This window comes from Primulina huaijiensis, chromosome 18, assembly GCF_012295235.1.
Source record: "Primulina huaijiensis isolate GDHJ02 chromosome 18, ASM1229523v2, whole genome shotgun sequence".
NCBI classification, from domain to species: Eukaryota; Viridiplantae; Streptophyta; class Magnoliopsida; order Lamiales; family Gesneriaceae; genus Primulina; species Primulina huaijiensis.
This window is the reverse complement of record NC_133323.1, coordinates 66,190-89,673: the sequence shown is the minus strand read 5'-3', so window position 1 is coordinate 89,673 and position 23,484 is coordinate 66,190. Positions and strand designations below refer to the sequence as shown.

General features: G+C 36.7%; 4 protein-coding genes across 9 annotated transcripts; 3 read left to right on the top strand and 1 right to left on the bottom strand.

Annotated features, from left to right (window-relative positions):
* Positions 1-2,623: 2,623 nt before the first annotated feature.
* Positions 2,624-14,415, top strand: LOC140964647 (uncharacterized). Of its 5 annotated transcripts, XM_073424510.1 has the most exons (7): positions 2,624-3,416; positions 4,256-4,817; positions 4,962-5,077; positions 12,881-12,955; positions 13,076-13,140; positions 13,324-13,389; positions 13,495-14,415. In XM_073424510.1, exons 2-7 carry the CDS (start codon positions 4,744-4,746, stop codon positions 13,510-13,512), a joined length of 414 nt encoding a protein of 137 aa, XP_073280611.1. In that variant the 5' UTR covers positions 2,624-3,416; positions 4,256-4,743; the 3' UTR covers positions 13,513-14,415. The 5 variants fall into 5 exon arrangements, with proteins under 5 accessions (XP_073280611.1, XP_073280609.1, XP_073280615.1 ...); XM_073424508.1 differs by having other exon boundaries at positions 12,881-13,140; XM_073424514.1 differs by lacking the exon at positions 13,324-13,389 and having other exon boundaries at positions 2,641-3,416; positions 13,495-13,561.
* A 177-nt stretch (positions 14,416-14,592) lies between these two features.
* Positions 14,593-15,746, top strand: LOC140964646 (TLC domain-containing protein At5g14285). The gene has a single exon (XM_073424507.1). The coding sequence runs from the start codon at positions 14,770-14,772 to the stop codon at positions 15,493-15,495; it is 726 nt and encodes a 241-aa protein (XP_073280608.1). The 5' UTR covers positions 14,593-14,769; the 3' UTR covers positions 15,496-15,746.
* Positions 15,747-18,302: 2,556 nt separating this feature from the next.
* Positions 18,303-19,264, top strand: LOC140964557 (kelch repeat-containing protein At3g27220-like). Its single transcript, XM_073424421.1, has 3 exons — positions 18,303-18,534; positions 18,565-18,578; positions 18,670-19,264. Exons 1-3 carry the CDS (start codon positions 18,378-18,380, stop codon positions 18,952-18,954), a joined length of 456 nt encoding a protein of 151 aa, XP_073280522.1. The 5' UTR covers positions 18,303-18,377; the 3' UTR covers positions 18,955-19,264.
* Positions 19,265-19,388: 124 nt separating this feature from the next.
* Positions 19,389-23,288, bottom strand: LOC140964729 (uncharacterized). 2 transcript variants are annotated; one of them, XM_073424632.1, is made up of 13 exons: positions 22,892-23,288; positions 22,668-22,743; positions 21,681-21,886; positions 21,488-21,574; positions 21,288-21,380; positions 21,008-21,162; positions 20,780-20,864; positions 20,620-20,706; positions 20,431-20,550; positions 20,098-20,199; positions 19,851-20,017; positions 19,682-19,757; positions 19,389-19,558 (listed from the first exon to the last, which is right to left on the bottom strand). In XM_073424632.1, coding segments are annotated over exons 1-12 (1,488 nt in total). In that variant the 5' UTR covers positions 23,201-23,288; the 3' UTR covers positions 19,389-19,558; positions 19,682-19,756. The 2 variants fall into 2 exon arrangements, with proteins under 2 accessions (XP_073280733.1, XP_073280732.1); XM_073424631.1 differs by having other exon boundaries at positions 19,640-19,757; positions 22,892-23,287.
* Between the last annotated feature and the right edge of the window lie 196 nt (positions 23,289-23,484).

The following is a 23,484-nucleotide window of genomic DNA, read 5'->3' as shown; positions in this document are numbered from 1 at the left end:
ACTAGCCAGTCCGTCCCTCTTTAATCACAGAGAGTAATTATTACTTAAGTCGACTTAAACAAAGCAAAATATACAAACCAAATTAAGTTGACATTGATGATCTTGAAATGACAATGTAGCGGTTTTAATTTCTCATTTCTGAGTTACCAATCCAACAAGTTGACCACACATGCTTGAATTGGTAGTTCATACAAGTAAATAACGAAGAAAATTTTGACATTTTTATCGTTCACTATCAAGTCATCTCAAAACAGGAAAACTTGATCTAAACTCATACATTACAACTGGAAATCCGCGAATATAATGTATAGACCTGTGAGATTCTGTCAAGCAATGGAGGAGAAGATGATCAGAAACAGTTCAAATTGCCGTAAAAAGAGTCGTGCTTGAATCTTGACAGGCCCCATCTCAAATATTCAGTACGGATTAATGGATATGTAAGGCTCCAAATGTAGGAACTTTTATGGTTTTTACTTAAAAGAAACTCGGAGATACTTATAATGTTCATTCATATACCATGATCTTGAGCAAGAGAGGTTCTGCTCTCGGACTTCAAATTTTTACCTCTTTTTTTTATGCCCCCTGTGACCGAAAATCACCATTGACAACCGAAGATTGAGTGATGCCAACAAACCAAATATCCAAAATCTCAAGGAAGTGAATGCTTGGCTGGTCTTTGCTGGTGGTGATACTCTCTGAGATTCATTTTTCAGCTCGGAAGTATGTCCAAGGGAATCCATTCCATCAATTTTCCTAAATTTCCTCGAAGCTGTAATTTCACCGGTGGATTTCTGACTTGTGAAGGGCAATGAAAGGAGTCCCGAGTTTCTGCGGTTGACGAATCAGGATCAGTGGTTTGACGAGAGGTTGGTTGAGAAATCGAAATCAGGGGTCTCACGTGTCGGCGGAATCAGAACTGGGGATCTTACGAGTCAGTGTGTTTGAGGAATCTTATGAATGGGTGTTGGACAAGGAAATGGAATCAGGGTAGACTTGTCAAATTGGGTCAAACCCGTCGCGTCGGCCCGTCCCGTTATAAAAATTGAGCGGGTTGGGTTGATAAAATAGCAGCCCGTTTGGAGGCGGGCCAAATGGGCTGAGCCCGTTTGGGTTGCGGGCCCAGTTGGGTCAGGCCCAAACGTGGCGGGTTGACCCGCCAAATTAGGGTATAATTTTATTTTTTTTAATATATTTTTAAGTTTTAAGTTTTATATAAAAATTGGAATAAGTCTCATGCGCCTCCATCACTCTCTTATTTTATTTTTCTCCTTGGCCTCGCCTCCATCACTCACTCTGGTAAAATATGAATCTCTGTAAATTTTATTCATGAATCTTAAAGGGAAGAAATTTCTGTAAATTTTATTCATGAATCTTAAAGGGAAGAAATTTCTGTAAGTTTTATTCATGAATCTTAAAATAATTTTTAATCATAACAGTTGTTTGTGAACCCAAGAGCGGTTTTGTTTGAAGTCCGACGAGTTGTAGTGAAATTTTGTGGATCCAGCGGAGGTTTGATAATTATGTGTATTGTTGAACACATAATATTTTCTAAAATTTACAACCTTCTCTTTCCTCGACTTTCTGTTCTCTTCCATGTCTCAATCTTGATGTTTGGTTTAAGCACTTTACTTTTTATGGATTATGAAACTATTTGACTAAAATATATTTTTCTTCTATGTTTACTGCGATATTGTTTAGTATTTTTTTCTTAAAAAAATAAACGTGTTAAAAATAAGCGGGTCGGCCCGCCTAGCCCGCGGCCCAAGGTGGGTTGGGCTGGGTTGGCCATTTAGAGGCCCGCGAAAATAGCGGCCGGGCCCGCCCCGCCCCGCCTAATGGTGAGTTGCGGCGGGTGGCGGGCTGGCCCGCCCCGCCAGCCCGTTTTGACATGTCTAAATCAGGGCATCTCCTTCTCTCATGGTGATGTTTTAGAGCATCATTCAAAGTTTTTACACACTCAATGCTTAGCAAGTCACGTTGGAACAAATTTTTCATCCGATCGATCAAGAGTTGACAAATCCAACACTTGTCAACCACATCTGCATGTCTCCAATTTGCTTTATCAACCCTCCAATTACCAACCTTAAGATCCAAGAAATAACGAAGAACTCTATATTGGACACCAGGTGCAGGGACATATCCGAGATATACCAAAATCTCATTGCTTATAACATGCCGCAAATTCAACTGCAGCGAGAAATGTCAACAAGTTGTCTTAATATATTCATGGCTAGATATGTTACACTTTGAGCACGCAAAAATCTCATGCATCACATTAGTCAACAATCAACCACAATTATTAAGTCAACTAACAAACATCATTATTAATTATGCCAACTAATCAACAAATCTTTACTTTGGCATAGATCCATAGTGTTTGATCTGCTGCTCTCATTCATGTTTCTCATCTTATGCTTACTTCAATCAAGTCCAAACTAACTTGAACTTGGTGGCTGAAAGTAGTTTAGTCATCATTTCTGCTGGATTATCTGTTGTAGATATTTTATCCATCATGTCTGAAAACATTGACAATTTGAGAAATATCTGGTCTAGTACATACCATGACATATATGAGGATCCCAACTGCATTTGCATAAGGGACACGAGACAATTGCTCCACCTCTTCTTTGGTGTTGGATGACGATGCTTTCGAGAGTTTAAAATGAGTTGCTAATGGAGTTGCAATAGGCTTCACGTCTTGCATGCCAAAACGTTGATCTTTTTACTTGTACATGAATCATTGATCCTTTGGGAGATAACTCCCCATTGTACCTTTAACCTCTTTTATTAACAATTGAATTCCTTGGATCCCCATGTTTACTTCTTTCTTGCCATATTTTACTTTTTCTAAAATTTTCTGAACTATAAACTTCCACACGGTGGCTGTTGTTGTCTGGCTTTCTCCCTTGGTGCAAAGTTAATCATCAACTTCTTCAATGATGGGTTGAACCATCGGTCTTTGTGGCACAATGATAGTAGACTTGAGTGTTTTTTTTTTCGAAAACTTGGCTTGTTCTTGGGTATCCATGTAGAATGATTTTGGACTCTTTGGGAAAAACCAACTCACCTGTAGCATAATCCACAGAAATACAAATTTTCCCGAGATGAAATTTATTCTTATTACCCAATAAATTATTACTTTCTTCAATATCCTTATCCTCATTGGTTAATCTTCCAAACTTTGTCTCATTTTTTTCTTTATCGCCAACTTCGTCTTCTCATTGTTGTTCTTTGTCTCAACATCATTTTTTTTGGGTTTTGGTAAGTGTCCTAAGAAATTTCTTATGTTGAGCCACTTGTCAATGTTTACTCAAATAACTTCTACGGGGAAGAACAACTCTAGTCTTTCTTAGCGCTCTTTGTTCCTCGTGAGTTTGCTTTGTAAGCCTCATGTGTCCTTGACATACTTTCTCTAGGTGCGCTATCGAGTATTCCAAACAATTTGGTCCAAAACGAGATAACTCCCCCATGTGCACATGATTCTCCTGATTCTGGTGAATTAACTCCTCGGGGCAGTGCCGACTCCCCTTGCTTTGCATGAATGAGCACTAACATAGTTTCTTGGCCCAAATATGGCACTCACTTGGAAGAATGTTGATTTTCTTTGTTTTTATATGACAATTTAACAATAAAAATCTAGCCTTTCACTCCACTCCCAAGGAATCCAATATTTTTTTCCCCTGCAAAACATTTTGGAAAGACCAACAAGTTTTAGTATTATTGGTAAATGCATTATACTTACATTTATGGCTCCATGTTTAAACTCTCCAGGCCGCTGGGGAGGATTAGTCACCATATGCTCATAATTCACTCGTTGTTTTGCATTTTCAGTGTCTTTCCTTTGAGCATTTAACTGATTTTCTTGACCAACAATTTCATCCCTCCTATCTGACGACGTTTCTTCATGGTTAGGGAGCATTGTCTCTTGGCAGCGAAGATCACCTACCTTACTCCCAAACCCTTGGTCTTGACCCTTAGGTTGATTACTCCCCTGACTTGAACTTATAGATCTGCTCATCATCTGCCTCACCACTGTTTGCACGTAGGCTAAGATACCATCAATCATAAGCTTTAACGCTTCTTTTATTTCTCTTACATTATTTTTTCCTGCACTTTTTTGAGGTTCGTGAGCTTCCTGAATGGAACATGGCCATGTGGTTGGTCTTTAAATTGTTCAATCATATAATGGACATAAACTTCTTCGGCAATCATTTCTTCATTCAACTCCTCATGGTCCTTGACATACTTTCTCTAGGTGCACTATCGAGTATTCCAAACAATTTGGTCCAAAACGAGATAACTCCCCCATGTGCACATGACTCTCCTGATTCTGGTGAATTAACTCCCCGGGGCAGAGCCGACTCCCCTTGCTCTGCATGAATGAGCACTAACATAGTTTCTTGGCCCAAATATGTCACTCACTTGGAAGAATGTTGATTTTATTTGTTTTTATATGACAATTTAACAATAAAAATCTAGCCTTTTACGTAACTCCCAAGGAATCCAATATTTTTTTCCCCCGCAAAACATTTTGGAAAGACCAACAAGTTTTAGTATTATGGTTAAATGCATTATACTTACATGTATGGCTCCATGTTTAAACTCTCCAGGCCGCTGGGGAGGATTAGTCACCATATGCTCATAATTCACTCGTTGTTTTGCATTTTCAGTGTCTTTCCTTTGAGCATTTAACTGATTCTCTTGACTAACAATTTCATCCCTCCTATCTGGCTACGTTTCTTCATGGTTAGGGAACATTGTCTCTTGGCAGCAAAGATCACCTACCTTACTCCCAAACCCTTGGTCTTGACCCTTAGGTTGATTATTCCCCTGACTTGCACTTATAGATCTGCTCATCATCTCTCTCACCACTGTTTGCACGTAGGCTAAGATACCATCAATCATAAGATTTAACGCTTCTTCTATTTCTCTTACATTATTTTTTCCTGCATTTTTTTGAGGTTCGTGAGCTTCCTCGATTGGAACATGGCCATGTGGTTGGTCTTTAAATTGTTCAATCATATCATGGACATAAACTTCTTCGGCAATCATTTCTTCATTCAACTCCTCTTCAAAGGTTGGTGGAATTTCTGCTCCCCTGATTGATCCATTCTTTTTTACAGCACATTTTCCTGTCTCTCCGGACATTTCAATTTTTGTTTGCACAAATTTTGAAACTGTGGGCGTGTCAGATGCTACAAACACCGTTTTTTGTGAAAATGGTAAAAATCTAACTTTTATGAATTCAGACGAAACAGATACTAGATTTGACTGTTTGTTATGATTTCTTAAACTAATATGCACTAAAAACAAAGAAACTAAACTGGAAATTGATTAAATAAATCCCCAACATAATCTTGTATTCACAAGTAAGAATCCACAAACTACCATAAATTACAATAAAGTTGATGAAGAAAACTAGAATGAAGATACTGAAAAACTGGAAATTTTAATGAAAGTATAAGAAAAACATAAATATGAAGATTGAAATTTGTAGATAGTTTTTGTAGATTTGTGTTGAGTGTTGTTTTCTTCATATATCTATCCCTTTCTTTTGTTCTGTCTGAATTCTTTGAGGTTAATCTCTTTACTTACCACTATCCTATAATCGTGCACAACACGTGCCTTCCATTTTCTCTCAACTATCAATTTACTCACATTCCTTGGGCCAAAATAAATTTAGCCCATTCGATCATTATAAGAAGTTTGAAGTAATCAAACTTTCTTTCTTTACAATATGTAAATGCCCATATTTCTGGGATTTATTTAAATTTATCTGTTTCTCAATTATTCTGCACTTGTTATTTTTGTTGGGATATCAGGGAAATAAACGAGGTAACATCGCAGAGGAACATCACAAGTAATATCAACAATGAATAAGATGAACATCAATATTTATAGTGGTTCATCCCAAGATTGGGCTACGTCCACTCTAAACCTCTCAAGGAGATCACTTCTTTATTAATAACAAAGAAGACAAGAGAATTGAGAATACAAAGTATTTCACTCAGAACATTCTGATTTTAACACTCACTTTCTCTCCACTAATCCTATTCTTTCCAAAGATAAACACTCCTTAAGAAATCTCACTCTAAATCATTTGTCTCATTTCTACACTTATGATTGTGGATGAGAGGATTTTGTGTTTTTGGTGTGATTCGGAATGAAGAATGTATGGGTATTATAGGTGAAGTTTAGGAAAGAAAACAAAAATTAAAACATCATTACTTCCATAATCAAACCAACCATTTTTGACTATCTCAAACCATGTGTTAATTGTGTTTTTGAATTCCAAAATGATGTATTTTGAATTCAAATATGGCTTGCTTTGAATTCAATCTTGGCTTGATTACTTAACAATTATCCCCCTCAAGCCCATTTTGTGAATTCGATCAAACCTGCAACAGATCTACAGTATTCCAACTTCCATTTCGGCAATGTCTTGTTCATCATATCAGATCCATTTTCATCTGTGTGAATCTTTTCAAGATTTAACAATTTCTTCTCCAATACATCCCGTATCCAATGATAGCGAACATCAATATGCTTTGATTTTGAATGCATTGAAGGATTCTTTTCAAGATGAATTGCACTCTGACTGTCACAGAACAACTTGTATTGATCTTGAATAAAACTTAATTCCTCCAAAAACCATTTCATCCATAACAGCTCCTTGCATGCCTCAGTTACTGCAATGAACTCCGCTTCAGTGGTTGACAATGCTACACTTTTTTGTAACTTTGACTTCCATGACACAGCTCCTGCAAATGTAATCAGGTATCTTGATGTAGATTTTCGGGAGTCAACATCTCCTGTCATATCTGCATCTGTGTAGCCTACAAGCTCAAGTCTAGATCCTCCAAAACTCAATCTATGTTTAGAGGTTCTCCGTCGATATCTGAATATCTATTTTACTGCAGCCCAATGTTCTTTTCCCGGTTTTGAAAAGAATCTACACACTACACCTACTGAATGAGCTAAATCCGGTCGAGTACATACCATGGCATACATCAGACTTCCAACAGCTGAAGCATATGAAACACTTTTCATTTCTTCTTCCTCATCCTCTGTAATAGGACTCTGCTTTGAGTTCAACTTGAAGTGGTTGGCAAGAGGACATCCAACTGCTTTGGCCTGGTCCATGTTGAACTTCTGAAGTACCTTCTCAATATACTTCTCCTGCGACAACTAGGTCTTCTTGGCATACCTGTCTCGATGGATTTCCATGTCAATAATTCTTTTTGCTGGCCCCAAGTCTTGCATAGAAAAATCTTGCTTAGTTGCTTCTTTAGGCCTTGGATTTCAGAAGCATCTTTGCCAACAATCAACATGTCATCTACATAAGCAGAAGCACCATCAAATCATCATCAGAGGTATCTTTGACAAACACACAATGGTCTGCAGTGGTTAGTTGAGTTATTACCGATTCAAACTTCTTGTACCATTGTCTTGGTGCTTGCTTGAGACCGTACAAACTCTTCTTTAATCTGCACATGAGGTCCTCTTTCCCCTTCTTTGCAAACCCCTCTGGTTGCTCCATGTAGATTTCTTCCTCCAAATCCCCATGAAGGAATGCGGTCTTGACATCCATTTGTTCCACCTCCAGATCAAGCTCAACTGCTAACCCTAGCACAATCCGGATGGATGTCATCTTCACCACAGGTGAAAATATTTCGTCAAAGTCGACCCCATGTTTCTGTCCGAAACCTTTGACGATAATCCTAGCTTTGAATCTTGGTTGACTATTGTGTTCTTCGTGCTTCAATCTGAACACCCACTTATTCTTCAAAGCTTTCTTGCCTTTCGGCAACTTCAGCAGCTCAAATGTCTCATTCTCATGCAATGATTGCATTTCATCTTGCATAGCCTCCATCTACTTGTCCTTGTGCTCACTAGTAATCGCTTCCTTGAAGCTCTCTGGTTCTCCCTCGTCAGTTAGCATGATATATTCATTTGAGGAATATCTGGTTGAGGGTCGCACTTCTCTTCCAGAACGTGTGGTTATTGTACCATGAGAACTTTCTGTTGGTGGTTTACTGTGAACACGAATCTCATCATCATCCTCATGATCGTTCTGCAATTCTTCATCTTCAACCAGTTGTGGATTTACCGTTGAAGGCCACCATTGTAGATCTTGTTCAGATCCAGACTTCTTCTTTTCCGCAGTCTCTAAGAATTCATTCTCCTGAAATATGGCATCACGACTTCTTATAGGCTTTTTGAGATCTGTATTGTATAACTTTTAACCAAGTTGATCCTCGCCATAGCCTATAAATATGCACTTTCTTGTTTTGGCATCCAACTCCTGTCTTTCATCCTTTGGTATATGAACATAAGCAACACAGCCAAATACCCGAAAATGATTATAGAAAACTTCTTTGCCTTGCCACACCTGCTCCGGGACATCATAATTGAGAGGAACACAAGGGGAGCGATTCAATATATATGCAGCAGCAACCACGGCCTCACCCCAAAATTCTTTAGTCAGCTTTGCATGTGAAAGCATGCTTCTAACTCTTTCTGCCAAAGTTATATTCATACTCTCAGCTAATCCGTTAAGTTGTTGTGTCTTTGGTGGTGTTGTTTGATGTCTGATTCCGTTTTTTTTGCATATCTCATCAAAGGTTCCAATGTATTCTCCTCCATTATCTGTTCGAATACATTTGAGTTTAATGCATGTTTGTCGTTCAACTAAGTTTAGAAAATTGTTGAATGTTTCCGCAACTTGGTCCTTGGTTTTGAGTGTCCACACCCAAATTTTTCGAGAATGATCATCGATAAAAGTTATCCAGTACCTCCCTCCTCTGAGCGACAATGGCATTGGACTACATAGATCTGAGTGCACCAAATCTAGAATTTTATCGGCTCTGCTAGGAGGTGAACTTTTGAATGATATCCTGTTTTGTTTTTCGGCTAAGCAGTTTGTGCATTGTTTAATATTAACCAGCTTTATACTGGGTAGAACTTGCTTGCTCACAAGGCGTGTAAGATTATTTTCACTTATGTGACCAAGACGTCGGTGCCACAACTCTGTTGAGTTTTCTTCCCCTGCGTAGTTCACACCTTCAGAATGATTTTCCTGAACTACATACAACTTTGACATCTTTAATCTTTTTGCCATCACAAGTGATCATTTTGAAATCTTACATATCTCATTTCGGAAGGTTGTGCAGAAACCTTCTTCATCGAATCTTTCGACCGATATCAGACTCAGGCGTATATCTGGCACATGCCTGACGTCTTTCAAGATCAGTGTAGAGCCATCCACAGTAGTCAAGCTCACATCTCCCTTTCCAACTACTCTGGATAAGTCGTTATTCCCCATCCTTACCACACCAAAGTCCCCTTGTGTGTAGGATGTAAAGCATTCTCTTCGAGATGTAACGTGAACTGTTGCTCCAATATCGATCACCCAACTAGTTACTTGAGTTGCCAAATTTACGAACTCCTGCTCTAGCTCTTGAACATCATTGAATTCGTCAATGGCGCTTGTTTGCTCATCATCGATTTCATGTTTGTCTTTTGGTTTTCGACAGTATTTTTTAATATGTCCGTTTTCTCCACAGCGATAACACTTTATGTTGGCATATTTCCCCGAGGAGTTGCTTCTTCTTGGCTTCAGATTTGTGTTTTTCTTGATCTTGCTTCTCCCCCTTGACTCAGCAGTCGAAACATCTGACTGTGAGGTAGAGGATCCTTGAGATCTCCGCCTCATCTCTTCATTCAAGATGCCATCCTTGATGAAGTCCATACTCACGACTCCTCCTGGTGTTGTGTTTGTGAGTGATACCTTCGGAGTCTCTCAAGACTCTGGCAATGAAGCTAGCACAATCAGAGCTATCACTTCGTCATCAAGTTTTATGCTCATACTTGATAACTGCTCCACGAATCCTTGAATCTTGTTCAGATGATCTGCGACCAGAGTTCTTTCTTTGTATCGAACATTGACAAGCTTGCTCAAATAGAACAATTTGTTGTTGCCACTTTTGGAGGCATACAGTGTCTCCAACTTTGTCAAAAGCGTATGAGCATGTGTCTCGTTAGAGATGTGATTATAGACGTTGTCATCGACAAATTATCGGATGTACCCGCAGACTTGCTCGTGCTCGAAGTTCCATTCAGCATCTGATTTATCATCTGGTTTAGACTCGCTGAACACTGGTAGGTGCATCTTGGTAACGAATAGAAGATCTTTCATCTTACTTTTCCAAAATTGATAATTAGAGCCATTAAGGCTAATCATCTTGCTTGTGCATACTTCTATCTTTTGTGACTGCTACCAACGAATTAATCGTCAAAGCCCGAACACAAAAAACCCACTTCTCTAATACAGTCTAGAAAGCTTTTTCTGATGTGGAAGTTCAGACTAAGCTGCAATCACAGAGCATACGAGAACTTCCTATAATATTTGAGAACTTCGCTCTGATACTAGTTGTTGGGATATTAGGGAAATAAACGAGGTAACATCGCAGCGGAATATCACAAGTAATAACAACAATGAATAAGATGAACACCGATATTTATAGTGGTTCACCCCAAATTACGCTACGTCCACTCTAAACATCTCAAGGAGATCATTTCTTCATTAATAACAAAGAAGACAAGAGAATTGAGAATACAAATTATTTCACTCAGAACACTCTGATTTTAACACTTACTTTCTCTCCACTAAACCTATTCCTTCCAAGGATAAACACTCCTTAAGAAATCTCACACTAAATCATTTGTCTCACTTCTACACTTATGATTGTAGATGAGAGGATTTTGTGTTTTTGGTGTGATTTTGGAATGAAGAATGAATGGGTATTTATAGATAAAGTTTACGAAAGAAAATAAAAATTAAAACATCATTGCTTACATAATCAAACCAACCATTTTTGACTAATCTCAAACCATGTGTTAATTGTGTTGTTGAATTCCAAAATGGTGTGTTTTGAATTCAAATATGGCTTGCTTTGAATTCAATATTGGCTTGATTACTTAACAATTTTATCTTTTCCAGGCTTCTGAGATTTGTCGATTGTGTAGGACATGAAATTAGGACAACATCTGGTATGTATGACACTCACTTGGAAGAATGTTGACTCTCTTTGTTTTTATAAGACGATTTGACAATAAAAATATAGCCTTACACGCCACTCTCAAGGAATCCAATATTTTTTTATTTTTTTCCCTGCAAAACATTTTGGAATGACCAACAAGTTTTAGTATTATGGTTAAATGTATTATACTTATATGTGTGGCTCCATGTTTAAACTCTCCAGGCTGCTGGGGAGGATTAGTCACCATATGCTCATAATTCACTGGTTGTTTGGCATTTTCAGTGTCTTTCCTTTGAGCATTTAACTGATTCTTTTGACCAACAATTTCATCCCTCCTATCTGGCAACGTTTTTTCATGGTTAGGGAGCATTGTCTCTTGGCAGCGAAGATCACCTGCCTTGCTCCCAAACTTTTGGTCTTGACCCTTAGGTTGATTACTCCCCTGACTTGTACTTATAGATCTGTTTATCGTCTGCTTTACCACTACTTGCACGTAGGCTAAGATACCATCAATCATAAGCTTTAACGCTTCTTCAATTTTTCTTGCATTATTTTTTCCTGCATTTTTTTGAGGTTCATGAGCTTCCTTGAATGGAACATGGCCATGTGGTTAGTCTTTAAATTGTTCAATCATATCATGGACATAAACTTCTTTGGCAATCATTTCTTCATTCAACTCCTCTTCAAAGGTTGGTGGAATTTCTACTCCCATGATTGATCCATTCTTTTTTACGGCACATTTTCCTGTCTCATCGGACATATCAATTTTTGTTTGCACAAATTTTGATATTGCGGGCATGTCAGATGCTACAAACACCGTTTTTTGTGAAAATGATAAAAATCTAACTTCTATGAATTCAGACGAAACAAATACTAGATTTAACTGTTTGTTATGATCTCCTAAACTAATATGCATTAAAAACAAAGAAACTAAACTGGAAATTGATTAAATAAATCCCCAACATAATCTTGTATTCACGAGTAAGAATACACAAACTACCATAAATAACAATAAAGTTGATGAAGGAAACTAGAATGAAGATGCTGAAAAACTGGAAATCTTAATGGAAGTCTAAGAAAAACATAAATATGAATATTGAAATTTGTAGAGAGTTTTTGCAGATTTGTGTTGAGTGTTGTTTTCTTTAGGGGTGATATACCGTATCGTATCGTACCATATCGAAAATCTTATACCGTATCGAAAATTTCAGTACATATAACTAGCATACCGATTATACCGAAATTGTACGATATCAATATATAACGTTTTATACCGAAAAAACCTTATATTTTATAATTTTTATAAATTTATTTTTTTTAAATATTATATATTTTAAAATTTTTGTATATTTTTTCGGTATTTTGGTATATACCGAATTTTCAAATTGAATATCGTTACCATACCGAAAAATTCGGTATTGTTACCGTACCGTACCGAAATCTTTGATATACCGAAAATTCGGAATTTTTTCGTTACGATAATCTCGATATACCGAAATTTCGATATTTTTTCCCACCTCTATTTTTCTTCATATCTATCCCTTACTTTTGTTCTGTCTGAATTCTTTGGGGTTACTCTCCTTACTTCCCACTATCCTCTAATTGTGTACAAGATGTGCCTTCCATTTTCTCTAACTGTCAATTTACTCACATTCCTTGGGCCAAAATAAATTTAGCCCATTCCATCATTATCAGAAGTTTGAAGTGATCAAACTTTCTTTCCTTACAATACGTAAATGCCCATATTTCTGGGATTTATTTGAATTTATCTGTTTCTTTATTATTCTGTACTTGTTAGTTTATCTTTTCCAGGCTTCTGAGATTTCTCGATTGAGCAGGACCTGAATCTAGGACAACATCTGGTAAGGGATATGAATTCTCCAAAGATTCTTCCGGTCTAAAACAAACACAGGTATTTGCTGGCGATATCCTATTGTTCTTTTTGTATGTCGATTCTTGTTTTCATCTAATATCAAAATTTTATCTATATTGCAAATTTGCATTGGAATTTTTTTACCTTTATACGTTTCATGATGATGTCGCTGTGACAGTAGAGTCGAAAAAAAGTCTGGTGTTGACAGGCCAGTTGATGAACTTTGTAAGTGGTCCTTATGTTACAGTTATGTCTAATGTCTTTGTTAGGTCTTATCTTTTATCTTCCATTTCCATGCCTTAACACTCATGCCGGAGATTTTGAAGCTGTAAATTACTAGAACTACAATTATTTCTAACAAATAATGCTCTGAATTTGTTTAGGGGTATCAGTTTATTTTTTGTGCAGCACCATCTTCGGGATTTTGGGATGATCCGTCTTGATATTTGCTATTTTTTTAGGACAGAGCTCATTGTACGTTATGTTTGCTCCGGATCAGAACTATTATAAGTTGATTTTTTTTTTCTGTGGCATGAGCCATTCATGGATATTAATATATGTGCAATTGGTTTTCTGCAGCATCTGTCAGTGAGTTGAACCAGCAAGAACAAACTTCTCTGCTAAAGCCGCATGGAAATGATTCCAAGTGGATTTCTTCTAGTGCCTTTGATGTTTAACAATCTTTGAATCCTTAGGGTTACTTCATATCCACAATTTTTGAGTCCGCTCCTGGCAGGATGATAAGGATGTCCCGAGAAACTTTGACGGGAGAGAGAAGAGCTTGAGATGCACAAAAAAAGAGGTTACTCTAACATGTTTCTTGATAACTATTTTGGTAGATGAAATCTGAAGAAAATGAACTTACAAATTTACTATCAAATGACCAGAGAAGGCTAGGCCGCAAGCAGAAGCCAGAGCTGCGGAAGATGCTCAAAGGCGAGCAGAAGCTGCAGCTGAATTGAAAAGGCAGAGAGAGCCAGCCCGAGAAGCAATACTCAAGGGTCAGCCCTGAGTTTTTGCTATCTAAAAGATTTTTATATTTGCAGGTTTAATGGGATTTATTTTCCGATCTAGATGGAGAAGACGGTTGAAACAATTTAATTTGTTGAAGATCAGACCCATATATGATGGGTTTGGTGATTTCAATTTTGGAGACTGAAATCCTTTGGAACAACTTGGATTGTACATGAAAGATGAGGAGGAAAATGGCGAACCGACTAGTATTCCAAATGTGATGGAAGATGTAGAGGAAGGAGAAATTGATCAGTCTCTTCCCCCATCTTCTTCTGCCGCCCTGCTGGGGTAGAAGTAAGAGTATATGGAGAACCTGATGCTCGAACTAAGAAAAAGGAAAAAAAAAAAAGAAAAAGAAGCGGTGCATGCAAATGAAGTTGTCTTTGGGAAAAAAGAATTATCCACGGAAACAAGGAGAGGTGGTGGGGGGTTTAAGTCATTCGCGTGTGCATGTTAACGTAGGAAACAGTTTGGGGAAAGGAAGGTATGGTGTTTAAAGAAGGTTTTTAGAGGGCGAAATGACGCGTATGTTTAATATTTTGGATTGGATATTTGTTGTTGCTATTATAAAAAATAAAAAATTAAAAATAAAAAAAAAAAGATTTTGGTTGAGATGAAGGAAATCCAATCCAACGGCTGAAGTAAAAAGTCAAAAAAGAGTTTGAAACAACCTTTAGTGAGATGAAGGAAATCCAATCCAACGGCTGAAGTAAAAAGTCAAGGATGTATTATTTTTATCGATAAAATTCAACAACTTATTTCTACATAGAAAACGCCGCACGTCCCATCCCATCCCATCCCATCATTTGTTTCTCTTCTCGTGTTGTTGTTGAGACGCTGATGGAGGATATAAATAATCCCCTTCCCTTGTTTCTGATCATGTATCTCATTGTATACCTCACTGCTTTCTTTATCTTTTTCCGGGCTTGGCCACCAGACCTGAGGCCCGAAGCTTCCAGCTGCTCCATATCCCTAGCTCACGGCACCCCGGCCGTGTTCTTAGCCTCTTACGCCATTCTCTCCGATCCCACCATCCACTTTCACTCCCCAAACACGCCGCTACAGAATCTGGTTCTGGAATACAGTGTTGCCTATTTCTTGATGGATCTCCTCCATCTGTTCCTCTTTTCCCCCACCGACATTCTCTACATCGGCCACCATTTGTGCACTCTCTTCGTCTTCTTGACATGTCGCTACGTTGCTTATCATGGGGCCTTTTCGATTCTCGTGCTTCTCATTCTGGCCGAGGTTACCAGCTTCTGCCAGAACCTCTGGACTTTAGCAGGTGCTCGACGGTCGGATCTCAAATTTGCTGCAACACTCTATGATTTCTTGTCCCTTCCCTTTTACGCTTTGTACACTGTCGTCCGGGGTTTTTTGGCGCCTTATTTTGTGAATCAAATGCTTGTTAGCGGGGCTGGTGACGGTGCCATACCCCAATGGGTGTGGATATCGTGGATTTTTGTTGTGATCGTGGCTATTTCAGTTAGTATACTGTGGATTTCGAATCTTTGGGTCAGTTTATATAGGGAAAGGAGGAAAGAATCGGTGAAGAAAGTGATGTAGAATTTTTTGGATTCTTTTACTTCAATTGTGTGTGTGATATTTATACAACAACAATGTTCTTGCAATGTGGATTGAGATTAAGTTTTTGGTGTTAACTTTGTTATCTCCATGCGGTGGAACGACTTTACTGCCCATGTTTGTATGTTTTCTTCTAAAATTGGTTGGAAATTTAGAACAACGCTTTTTTGTAAACTAATAATAAGCACTGTTATTACCTGAAACTGAGTCTCTGCTTCCTAAATTCTTCATTACTACTTTGACTTGTTATTGGTGTTGGGGAAGGAGGTATGCAACCCAAAACTTCCCCGTCATTAACTTGTTATTGGTGTTGGTTTGTGTAAGGTTGTTTGAGGTTCGAGATCGATTTGAATTTTTATTGTCAAGCTTAAGCTCGATTTGTCAATACGATTTTGTAATTATATTTTTAGTATATTTTTTAATTAATTAATAAATTATAGTATCATAAGAAGATGAAAAAAATTATATATGCAATAATATAATAACATGATAAATATATAATAATATAATAATACGAAGTTTAATATGAATATATTTTATGATTTTTTAATTAAAAATTGAAAGCAAAAAATTTAATAAATTATTTTGAAGAATTTATATAAACAATTATGAATGTTAATATATTAATAATATCATAAAATATGATTTTTTTTAGAATAATTCGGAGAGATTAGCTATAATAAGAAATTTAAAGAGTTTATTAGCACTTTTAAAAAAAATTATATATAAGATAAACTTATAAATTCAATAAACAAAAATTATTAATATTATAAAACATGTATGAAATATTAAGAATGTTTTAGATTTAGACATTAAGATGTAAAAGTAAACTCGAACATGGTTTTCAAGAACAATAAAACCAAATCAGAACTAAGACATGTTCTTGATTTCAATTCCAAAATCATTTATATAAGACATAAATTTAAGGCATAATTGTTAAACAATTAGTTTCATCGTCTTACATATTGTATAACTATTTGTAGGACCGAACGCTTTCCGCTTTACCAAAGCTATAGCTGGTGGTAATGGTGCAACTCAAATCTTTTAAACCGTACAACAGCTCAAGCACCACGGTTCGATCGCTCTACCAAGCAGGGACAATTATTGCATCCACCAATCTCCCTCCCAATAATTGCACTCCTTGCAATCAATGGGAATCGAACACGTGACTTTGGCTCTGGTACCAATTGTAGGACCGAGCAGTTGCCGCTTTACCTAAAACTATAGCTGCTGGTAATGATGCAACTCAAATATTTTAAACCGCACAGCAGCTCAAGCACCACGGTTCGATCGCTCTACCAAACAGATATAATTATTGCACCCAACACTATTTTATTTGATATTTAAAAATGGATCATAGTAACAATTTTAAAAAAATTTATATATCAAACAAATTTATAAATTCAATATATAAAATTTGTTAGTATGTGATCTTTTGATTTATAATTTTTAATTTCTATATATGCTTTTTTAATTATATATGAAATTTTAAGTAAACAAAAAATCCACGATTAAGTATGTGATAGAAATATTGCATATAATTTGAATATGATACAATTCTAAAACTTAAAAAACAAATGATTTCAAATGTTCAATATTACGACCTATTTGGTATTAAAAACGGATAATAGAAAACAAATATTTTGAAATATACAATATACAAACATATATAAGCACTAAGCACATACAAATGATTCGTATTTGAAGGCTTGATGAAAAATATAAATTATATACTTTTTGAAAAATTATTCATTAACTAATGTATATGAAAATTACATGATTGTAAAAAACATTTGTCAAATTATTAAAGATATTTTATACTGAAAAAATGACATAATCCTTATAATAAATATGAATTATAATGATCATTGATTAACATTTGTCAAATTATTAAAAATTTTACATATGATATTTTAATAACTTTATTTAATTATTTTAAAATCGAACTAACTAATTCACAAATACAAAAATTAATATTTTTTATAAAAGTTTATTATTTAGTTATATTTCAAAATTTTATGTTGAAAATTATACCAGCAGTTTAAAATTTATATTTAATAATTATTAAAAACAAAAGGTCAATCAATAAAGTGTTCTCTAAGCTCTTAATTATGTGACCAAACTTGTTATCATAAATCAATGATATCATCAATAAAGCAAATTTTGGAGTCAAGCAGAGAATAAACGCAAATGAGTTTGATTTGTGTAATGATAATTGAATGGTGGCTATGGTGACAAAATCAACCAGGAAATCCATCTCTTGTTTTAAGTTTTTGATCATTTGCGTTATTGGGCCTGGATTTATATAAATCCAAATGGAACAAACTGTTGTTCTTTCTTAACATTCTTGTTGAACGATGGCATTTCATGATAAGTCGAGATCTGCCGGCCAACACAAAGCCGCCGTCATTTTAACGCTTGTATTTCTTGTTGGGGTGGCGCTTGTGGTGGATTATCTCTGGCCTCATCTTTTTCTTCTTTCGCATATCTAACAATTGCTACCAGCGGGGCTCGCCAGTATAATTATATTTCCGAGACGCCAACGTCACATACGATGTTTAAATCCAGAAGGTCGGATTTTTTTATTGGTAATATTGGAAGTAGATTATTCTAAAACGTATGTTTCGATTATTACAGATCGGAGATAAGATATCAGCTACATTTGCCGATTTGCCAGCTTCATCATTAGAATGGGAGCAAATGCCAACAACACCTGTGCCTCGTTTGGATGGTTTCGCGACACAGATTAAGAATCTTTTATGTGTGTTTGCCGGATACGGAACCCTCAGCACAAAATATAACTTGTAATTTAAGGATCACGAGACTTATATGACCAAATTTTCGGCTGGCTTAGAGCCTAGCTAATGAACGATTTCAGGTATGCTCCGGCTACTCAAATTTGGAGGGGAAGGCTCCATGTGATCGGTGGAAGCAAAGAAAATCACTATACACCTGGAGTAGACCATTGGAGTCTTTTGGTTAAGAATGGTAAAGCTGTTGAGAAGCAATGGCAAAAGGAATGATCTTGGTTGGGGAGTTTTTTTTTTTTTCATTTGGATACACTGGTAACGTTCTTATTTATTGCTAGATTTGGATGGTATATTGAGCATACTCATCTTGCTGGAGCAAGGATTCAACCTCCTGTTAATTTTACAGCAATGGTCTATTATTGGAAAGCTTCCATATCGCATAAAAACTACACTGGCGGGCTTCTGGAATGGGTGGCTCTATTTTACATCTGGACAGAGAGACAGAGGACCCGATAACCCGCAACCAAGAAAAGTAGGAGAACAAAATTGCGTCGTCATATGCTCTTTCTTGTTCCCCCCTCAATATTCCAATATATCACAGGCAGTTGGATTTTATGTTGGGTCGGTCGGTCGGTCGGATGAAATATGCCAAACTATTGTTGTTTTATTCACTCATTACTATTATTGCTAGAGCGAGAGGTATGCTTGATAATAGAGTCTACCGGGTAGTAGCATCGAAAAACCCCCGCCTACGCAATTGAAGTGGGTTTGCCCCCCGAGATGGTTAATTTTTCTTGAATGAATTCCTTGATTTATTCATACTGCCTTTTGTTTCAGGACAAGTAAATCTTGTTAATTGATTTTATTAATTTCTGGGACAATTTATACGTTACTTTTCATCAAGTTTAATAATTTCTGTCCCGGTTTGTACGTAGTGATTTCTACTAATGCCCTCGCCTCTCTTCAAATTCGTATATATTTCGGGGGCAAGGTTGCCAGTTCCCAATTAAAATACTTTACCATTTGTGTAGATAATTATTGCTGTTTTGAATGTAACTACACTACCCAGACCAGACCTAACTACCTAAGTTCAGAGATTCGTGTGCTTCTATATCTTCGTACGTGTATTTCAATGCTCCGTGGATACTTTTCTTACTAGCACAATTTGTACAATTAATGAGCAACTGTACAAAGTGAAGGAGGGATGTTATGCATGAAAATGGAATGCAACAGCTAAGTATTCCAGAAAAAAAAATGAAGTTACTTGGAGAGATCATTATAGCCATTAGATCGACCTGAAAAAAGGATTATGAATTGAACGAAGGTCAGTACCAGAGCATATCTAGTGTGAAACGAAGAATGAGATGTATTCTTACAAAAGCCACAAGGAAAACGCAAACTATTGTTACGTCATGAACCTCGTTCAGCCACATCCCATCTGAAGCACTTCCAGACTCCAGCAGTAGAAGGTACACAATGGACACATTAAAGAATCTGTCGGAATTATCACTAATTAACATTGATAATGAAATAAATGCTTAGAAAGATAAAACATTGCTTAATCATAAAAAGAGACGGAGAAAATACCATTTCAGATTCGGGGCGTAAGGAGCGGGGCATGGGGATACAGAGTGATTAGGTAGCAGGTTTATTAGGTCTACTGTTGCCTGCAAGCATGCCTTTAATATTTTCTTCTCCAACCTGACAAGTTGTGTTGCTACTCGTCGTTTTGAATTTAAATTGCTATCTGTAAGCTACAGTAAGTAAAAGGCGTAATTGGAGCATAAAAGTGAAATGCAAAGTTAGAATAATCTAAAATCTCATTCAAAGTTACCATTATCTCGTCTTCCTCAAGTGTAGTAGGATAACCAGCAAGCCTTTTTATAAAATACTCAGCTAGTTGGTCCAAAACTGCACATTCCATACAGGGACTCACCTGTGTTTATCAGAATAAGTTCTTTTATTAATATAATTTGGGGTACAGCATGTGCCACATAATTCAAAAATTCAAAGGAGGGTAAAATGCTTAAGCACATAGCAACATGTATCATTTCATATAATGGTACCACTACCACCATGATTGCAGGTAATCCCCACAACTCGAATAATTGACTCTGAATTAAATCCAAACAATCTACAAACAGATAAAAATCAAAAATGAACTTACTGAACATATTGGCCCTCGAGAAGACAGAACAGATTGCATATCCGAAGGATCAGAAACATATCCCAGTCGCAAATAAGGAAGCATGTCCATGACAGCCTCTCTTTCCTTTCCTACGGATACCTGTACCGAGGGTACTATTTGGCTCAAGAAATCCTCAAGGAATTGAGTACAATCAAATTAACTTCATACCTGAAAATTTTGTACTGATAGCTTTCCATTTCTTTGAGCAGCCAATCTTTTGTCCTGATATTGAGGATCCTCAGTATTTAAAGACGCCTGAATGACAGAAAAAAGGTGATTATCAAGACAGAAACATTCAATATAGCGAAGATGAGTGCAAAAAAATCACCTCAATCACCATACGGTCAAAAGAATTATCTTCATCCACAAAACCATAGTTTATGAGTAATTTCGAATTAGGCTGTGGTCCACACCTAGAAACAAAAGAAACTCCAAAATGAGGATCCTCGGACATACGAACAAGCCGAAAATAGACTTAAAACAAATTTCCCAACCCTCCACCCACAACCATGCTTTTTTTGCTGGACAGGGGGAGAAAGCGAAAAAGATTTATAACCAGACAACAATAGGTTCCCCGGATTTATAGGAACGATCAACTACAAGTTGCACAGCCCCATCAACAGCAGTTAACATTGCCTTGCAGTTGCTTCTATATGATAATAATGGTGGTCCAAGGGGAACCAACGCAAATCTCCTGGCCAAACTGACTTTCTGCATTGAAAGGGAGTTTAAAATTAGCTGCTTACCTTCCATAGCAGAACTATCTCAATGGCGCCTCAGTGTTACAGTTCACACAGATTTTATGCAAATACAATTATTTTCTGTCCAAAGCTAACCTGCAAATGCACTACACATGATTGAACTGCAACAAAGGCTTGTTTGAATATCTCAAAAGTGAAAGCCTCTGTGGGAATATCATAAGGATATTGCTGCCAAATGTAAACAAATTTTCAAGATTGAAGAGGATACCAAGTAAATTGAAGAAAACAGCTGGTAGAACCCATAGAATAATTATAGAGAATACAAAACAACTTACCTGAAATAATGATCCAGCCATGAACCAGACGGTGTCGAGCTCATTGTATTCTCTCTTGATTCCTTTAGCCCTCTCCAGGACTTCAGCCTGACCATCACCAACATGATAAATAAGAAGTCTGCGGCCCAGAAAACTTATGATCGCCACACAAAAGTTGAACATTGTCGCATTTCATTCAACTTAGACTAAATACCTTCGTAGGGCTTCCTGTTAAGTAATCTAATTCAGTCTCTGACCATAAAAGTGGGGATTCCACTGACAACTGCCCCCTGCCTCTCTGACGATCGAGTTCTCTAATATATGGATACCAGAAAGACTTTTTTCCTTGCTTCTTCTCATACATAAGATAAAGCGCCAAGCATGCTAGTTCTGATAACTTGTTTGTGGTTAAAAGCTCGGCTGCATAAATGCAACAGTCTTATTTCTATAATTTGGGAAAATGTGATATTTTATGTAGTAAACGAGATTAGGAACAAACCAAATCCAGCACTTTATCATCACAAAAAAAGAAAGAAAACAAAACTGAAGAATCAATGAAAAAACAAAGTCCCAACTGCATGTCGACGCCTAGGGTCAGGAACGGCAAGAACATGGAAGATATCTAAAATATGAGTAAGCCGCAACTCACAAGGGACAAGAACCTAATGCATGATTTCAATAAAAGGTTTCATTCTTACCAAAGCTATTACAAAATACAATGAAATTCACATGTAGTATGTGTTTATGGATGTCGGGTATTATAAAGGAAACCTAACATCAGCATATAGCTGCAAACCATACTTCAAAACAATATTCCCCATAAAAAGATCCATTTCCTCTTCCTGAGATCCAGATCAAATTATATTCTTCCCAGCATCAGAAAATAGGCAAAAATATTCAAAAGTATATTTTGTGTCACAAGAAGTTATATACATTCTTTCCAGTACAAAAGTAAAACAACGAGTGTCAATTCATTTGTTGAAGACAAGCAAACGTTTTCTTACTAAACTGCAGGAGGAACCACAAATTTCTGAGTTGCCAAAGCCACCACCGAATGCATAACTTTGGGATAAAATTTGAAACTAAGTTCAGGTTCAATGACAGAAACAAATTTGAATCTCAAGTTTGGCAATAAAATAGAAAACTCACTTCACGTAGCACAAATCAAGGGAAAGAAATAGAATCGGAAATAACGACTTACCAATAGTCTCATTCCCCAAAACCCTCTCAAGTGTTACTACCAATGAATTAGGTACAGAAAATGCGACATCACCTTCCTATAACAGTAACAAAGGAAATTAGCGAGCTATTATATTGCCTGTGGCATTATGTTGCAAATATATCTGCTTATATAAATGAAGTAAACAATAGGGAAAAAACACGTTTTTTTTAGCGAAACATAAAGAGGCAACGCCAAAAGTAAACCTGGAGATCTTCACTGGCAGCTACGAAGTGAATTGGCGCATGAATCGAATCATGAGAAGGTCTATCTTTAAGAACAACTTTGCAAGGAGGAAGTCCGTTCATATGCATCCAAGACTTTAAATCCGCGTATTCTTCCTCTTTTTTGCTTGTAATTTCGCTCGATTTTACCATTGTCTCCGAATTGGAAGCCGCGCACATGTTTCTGCAATTTCGGCGTGCGTTCAGCGAAATTCCAGAATGGTGAACGAGTGGGAGAAGCGGAGGTCGGAATGGAGATGAAATGTAGTGCGTGTTGCGCAGACAGTCCATTGTCGAATGCGATGTGGATCAAAAATTTTAAACGGAGAATTGGATATTGGAAGCCTTTCGCAGATAATGAATTATCGTTTGGATTGTGACTTGCGGAAACCCTTTTATAAAAATTTCATTTTTCATAAATAATGTTGTTTGGAAGGAATAACGTAAGTACTAGAATCATGTAAAAATATTAATTTCATAATATATAATCTATTTATTTTTATTACTTATATATTAATGAACTTTAATTAATTTATATAATAAATCTAATATGTATTTATGTATCATTATCCTTT

Excerpts from the sequence above, each read along its gene's own strand:
- LOC140964557 (XM_073424421.1), top strand. The coding sequence starts at position 18,378 with ATGAACGATTTCAGGTATGCTCCGGCTACTCAAATTTGGAGGGGAAGG.
- LOC140964647 (XM_073424508.1), top strand. The coding sequence starts at position 4,744 with ATGGTTAGGGAACATTGTCTCTTGGCAGCAAAGATCACCTACCTTACT. Across the intron at positions 4,818-4,961 it reads CCCTTGGTCTTGACCCTTAG|GTTCGTGAGCTTCCTCGATT; the intron begins GTTGATTATTCC and ends CATTTTTTTGAG. Across the intron at positions 13,141-13,323 it reads CAGGCCAGTTGATGAACTTT|CACCATCTTCGGGATTTTGG; the intron begins GTAAGTGGTCCT and ends TTTTTTGTGCAG.
- LOC140964646 (XM_073424507.1), top strand. The coding sequence starts at position 14,770 with ATGGAGGATATAAATAATCCCCTTCCCTTGTTTCTGATCATGTATCTC.
- LOC140964729 (XM_073424632.1), bottom strand. The coding sequence starts at position 23,200 with ATGGACTGTCTGCGCAACACGCACTACATTTCATCTCCATTCCGACCT. Across the intron at positions 21,163-21,287 it reads CATGTGTAGTGCATTTGCAG|AAAGTCAGTTTGGCCAGGAG; the intron begins GTTAGCTTTGGA and ends CTTTCAATGCAG. Across the intron at positions 20,551-20,619 it reads TATCAGTACAAAATTTTCAG|GTATCCGTAGGAAAGGAAAG; the intron begins GTATGAAGTTAA and ends CCCTCGGTACAG.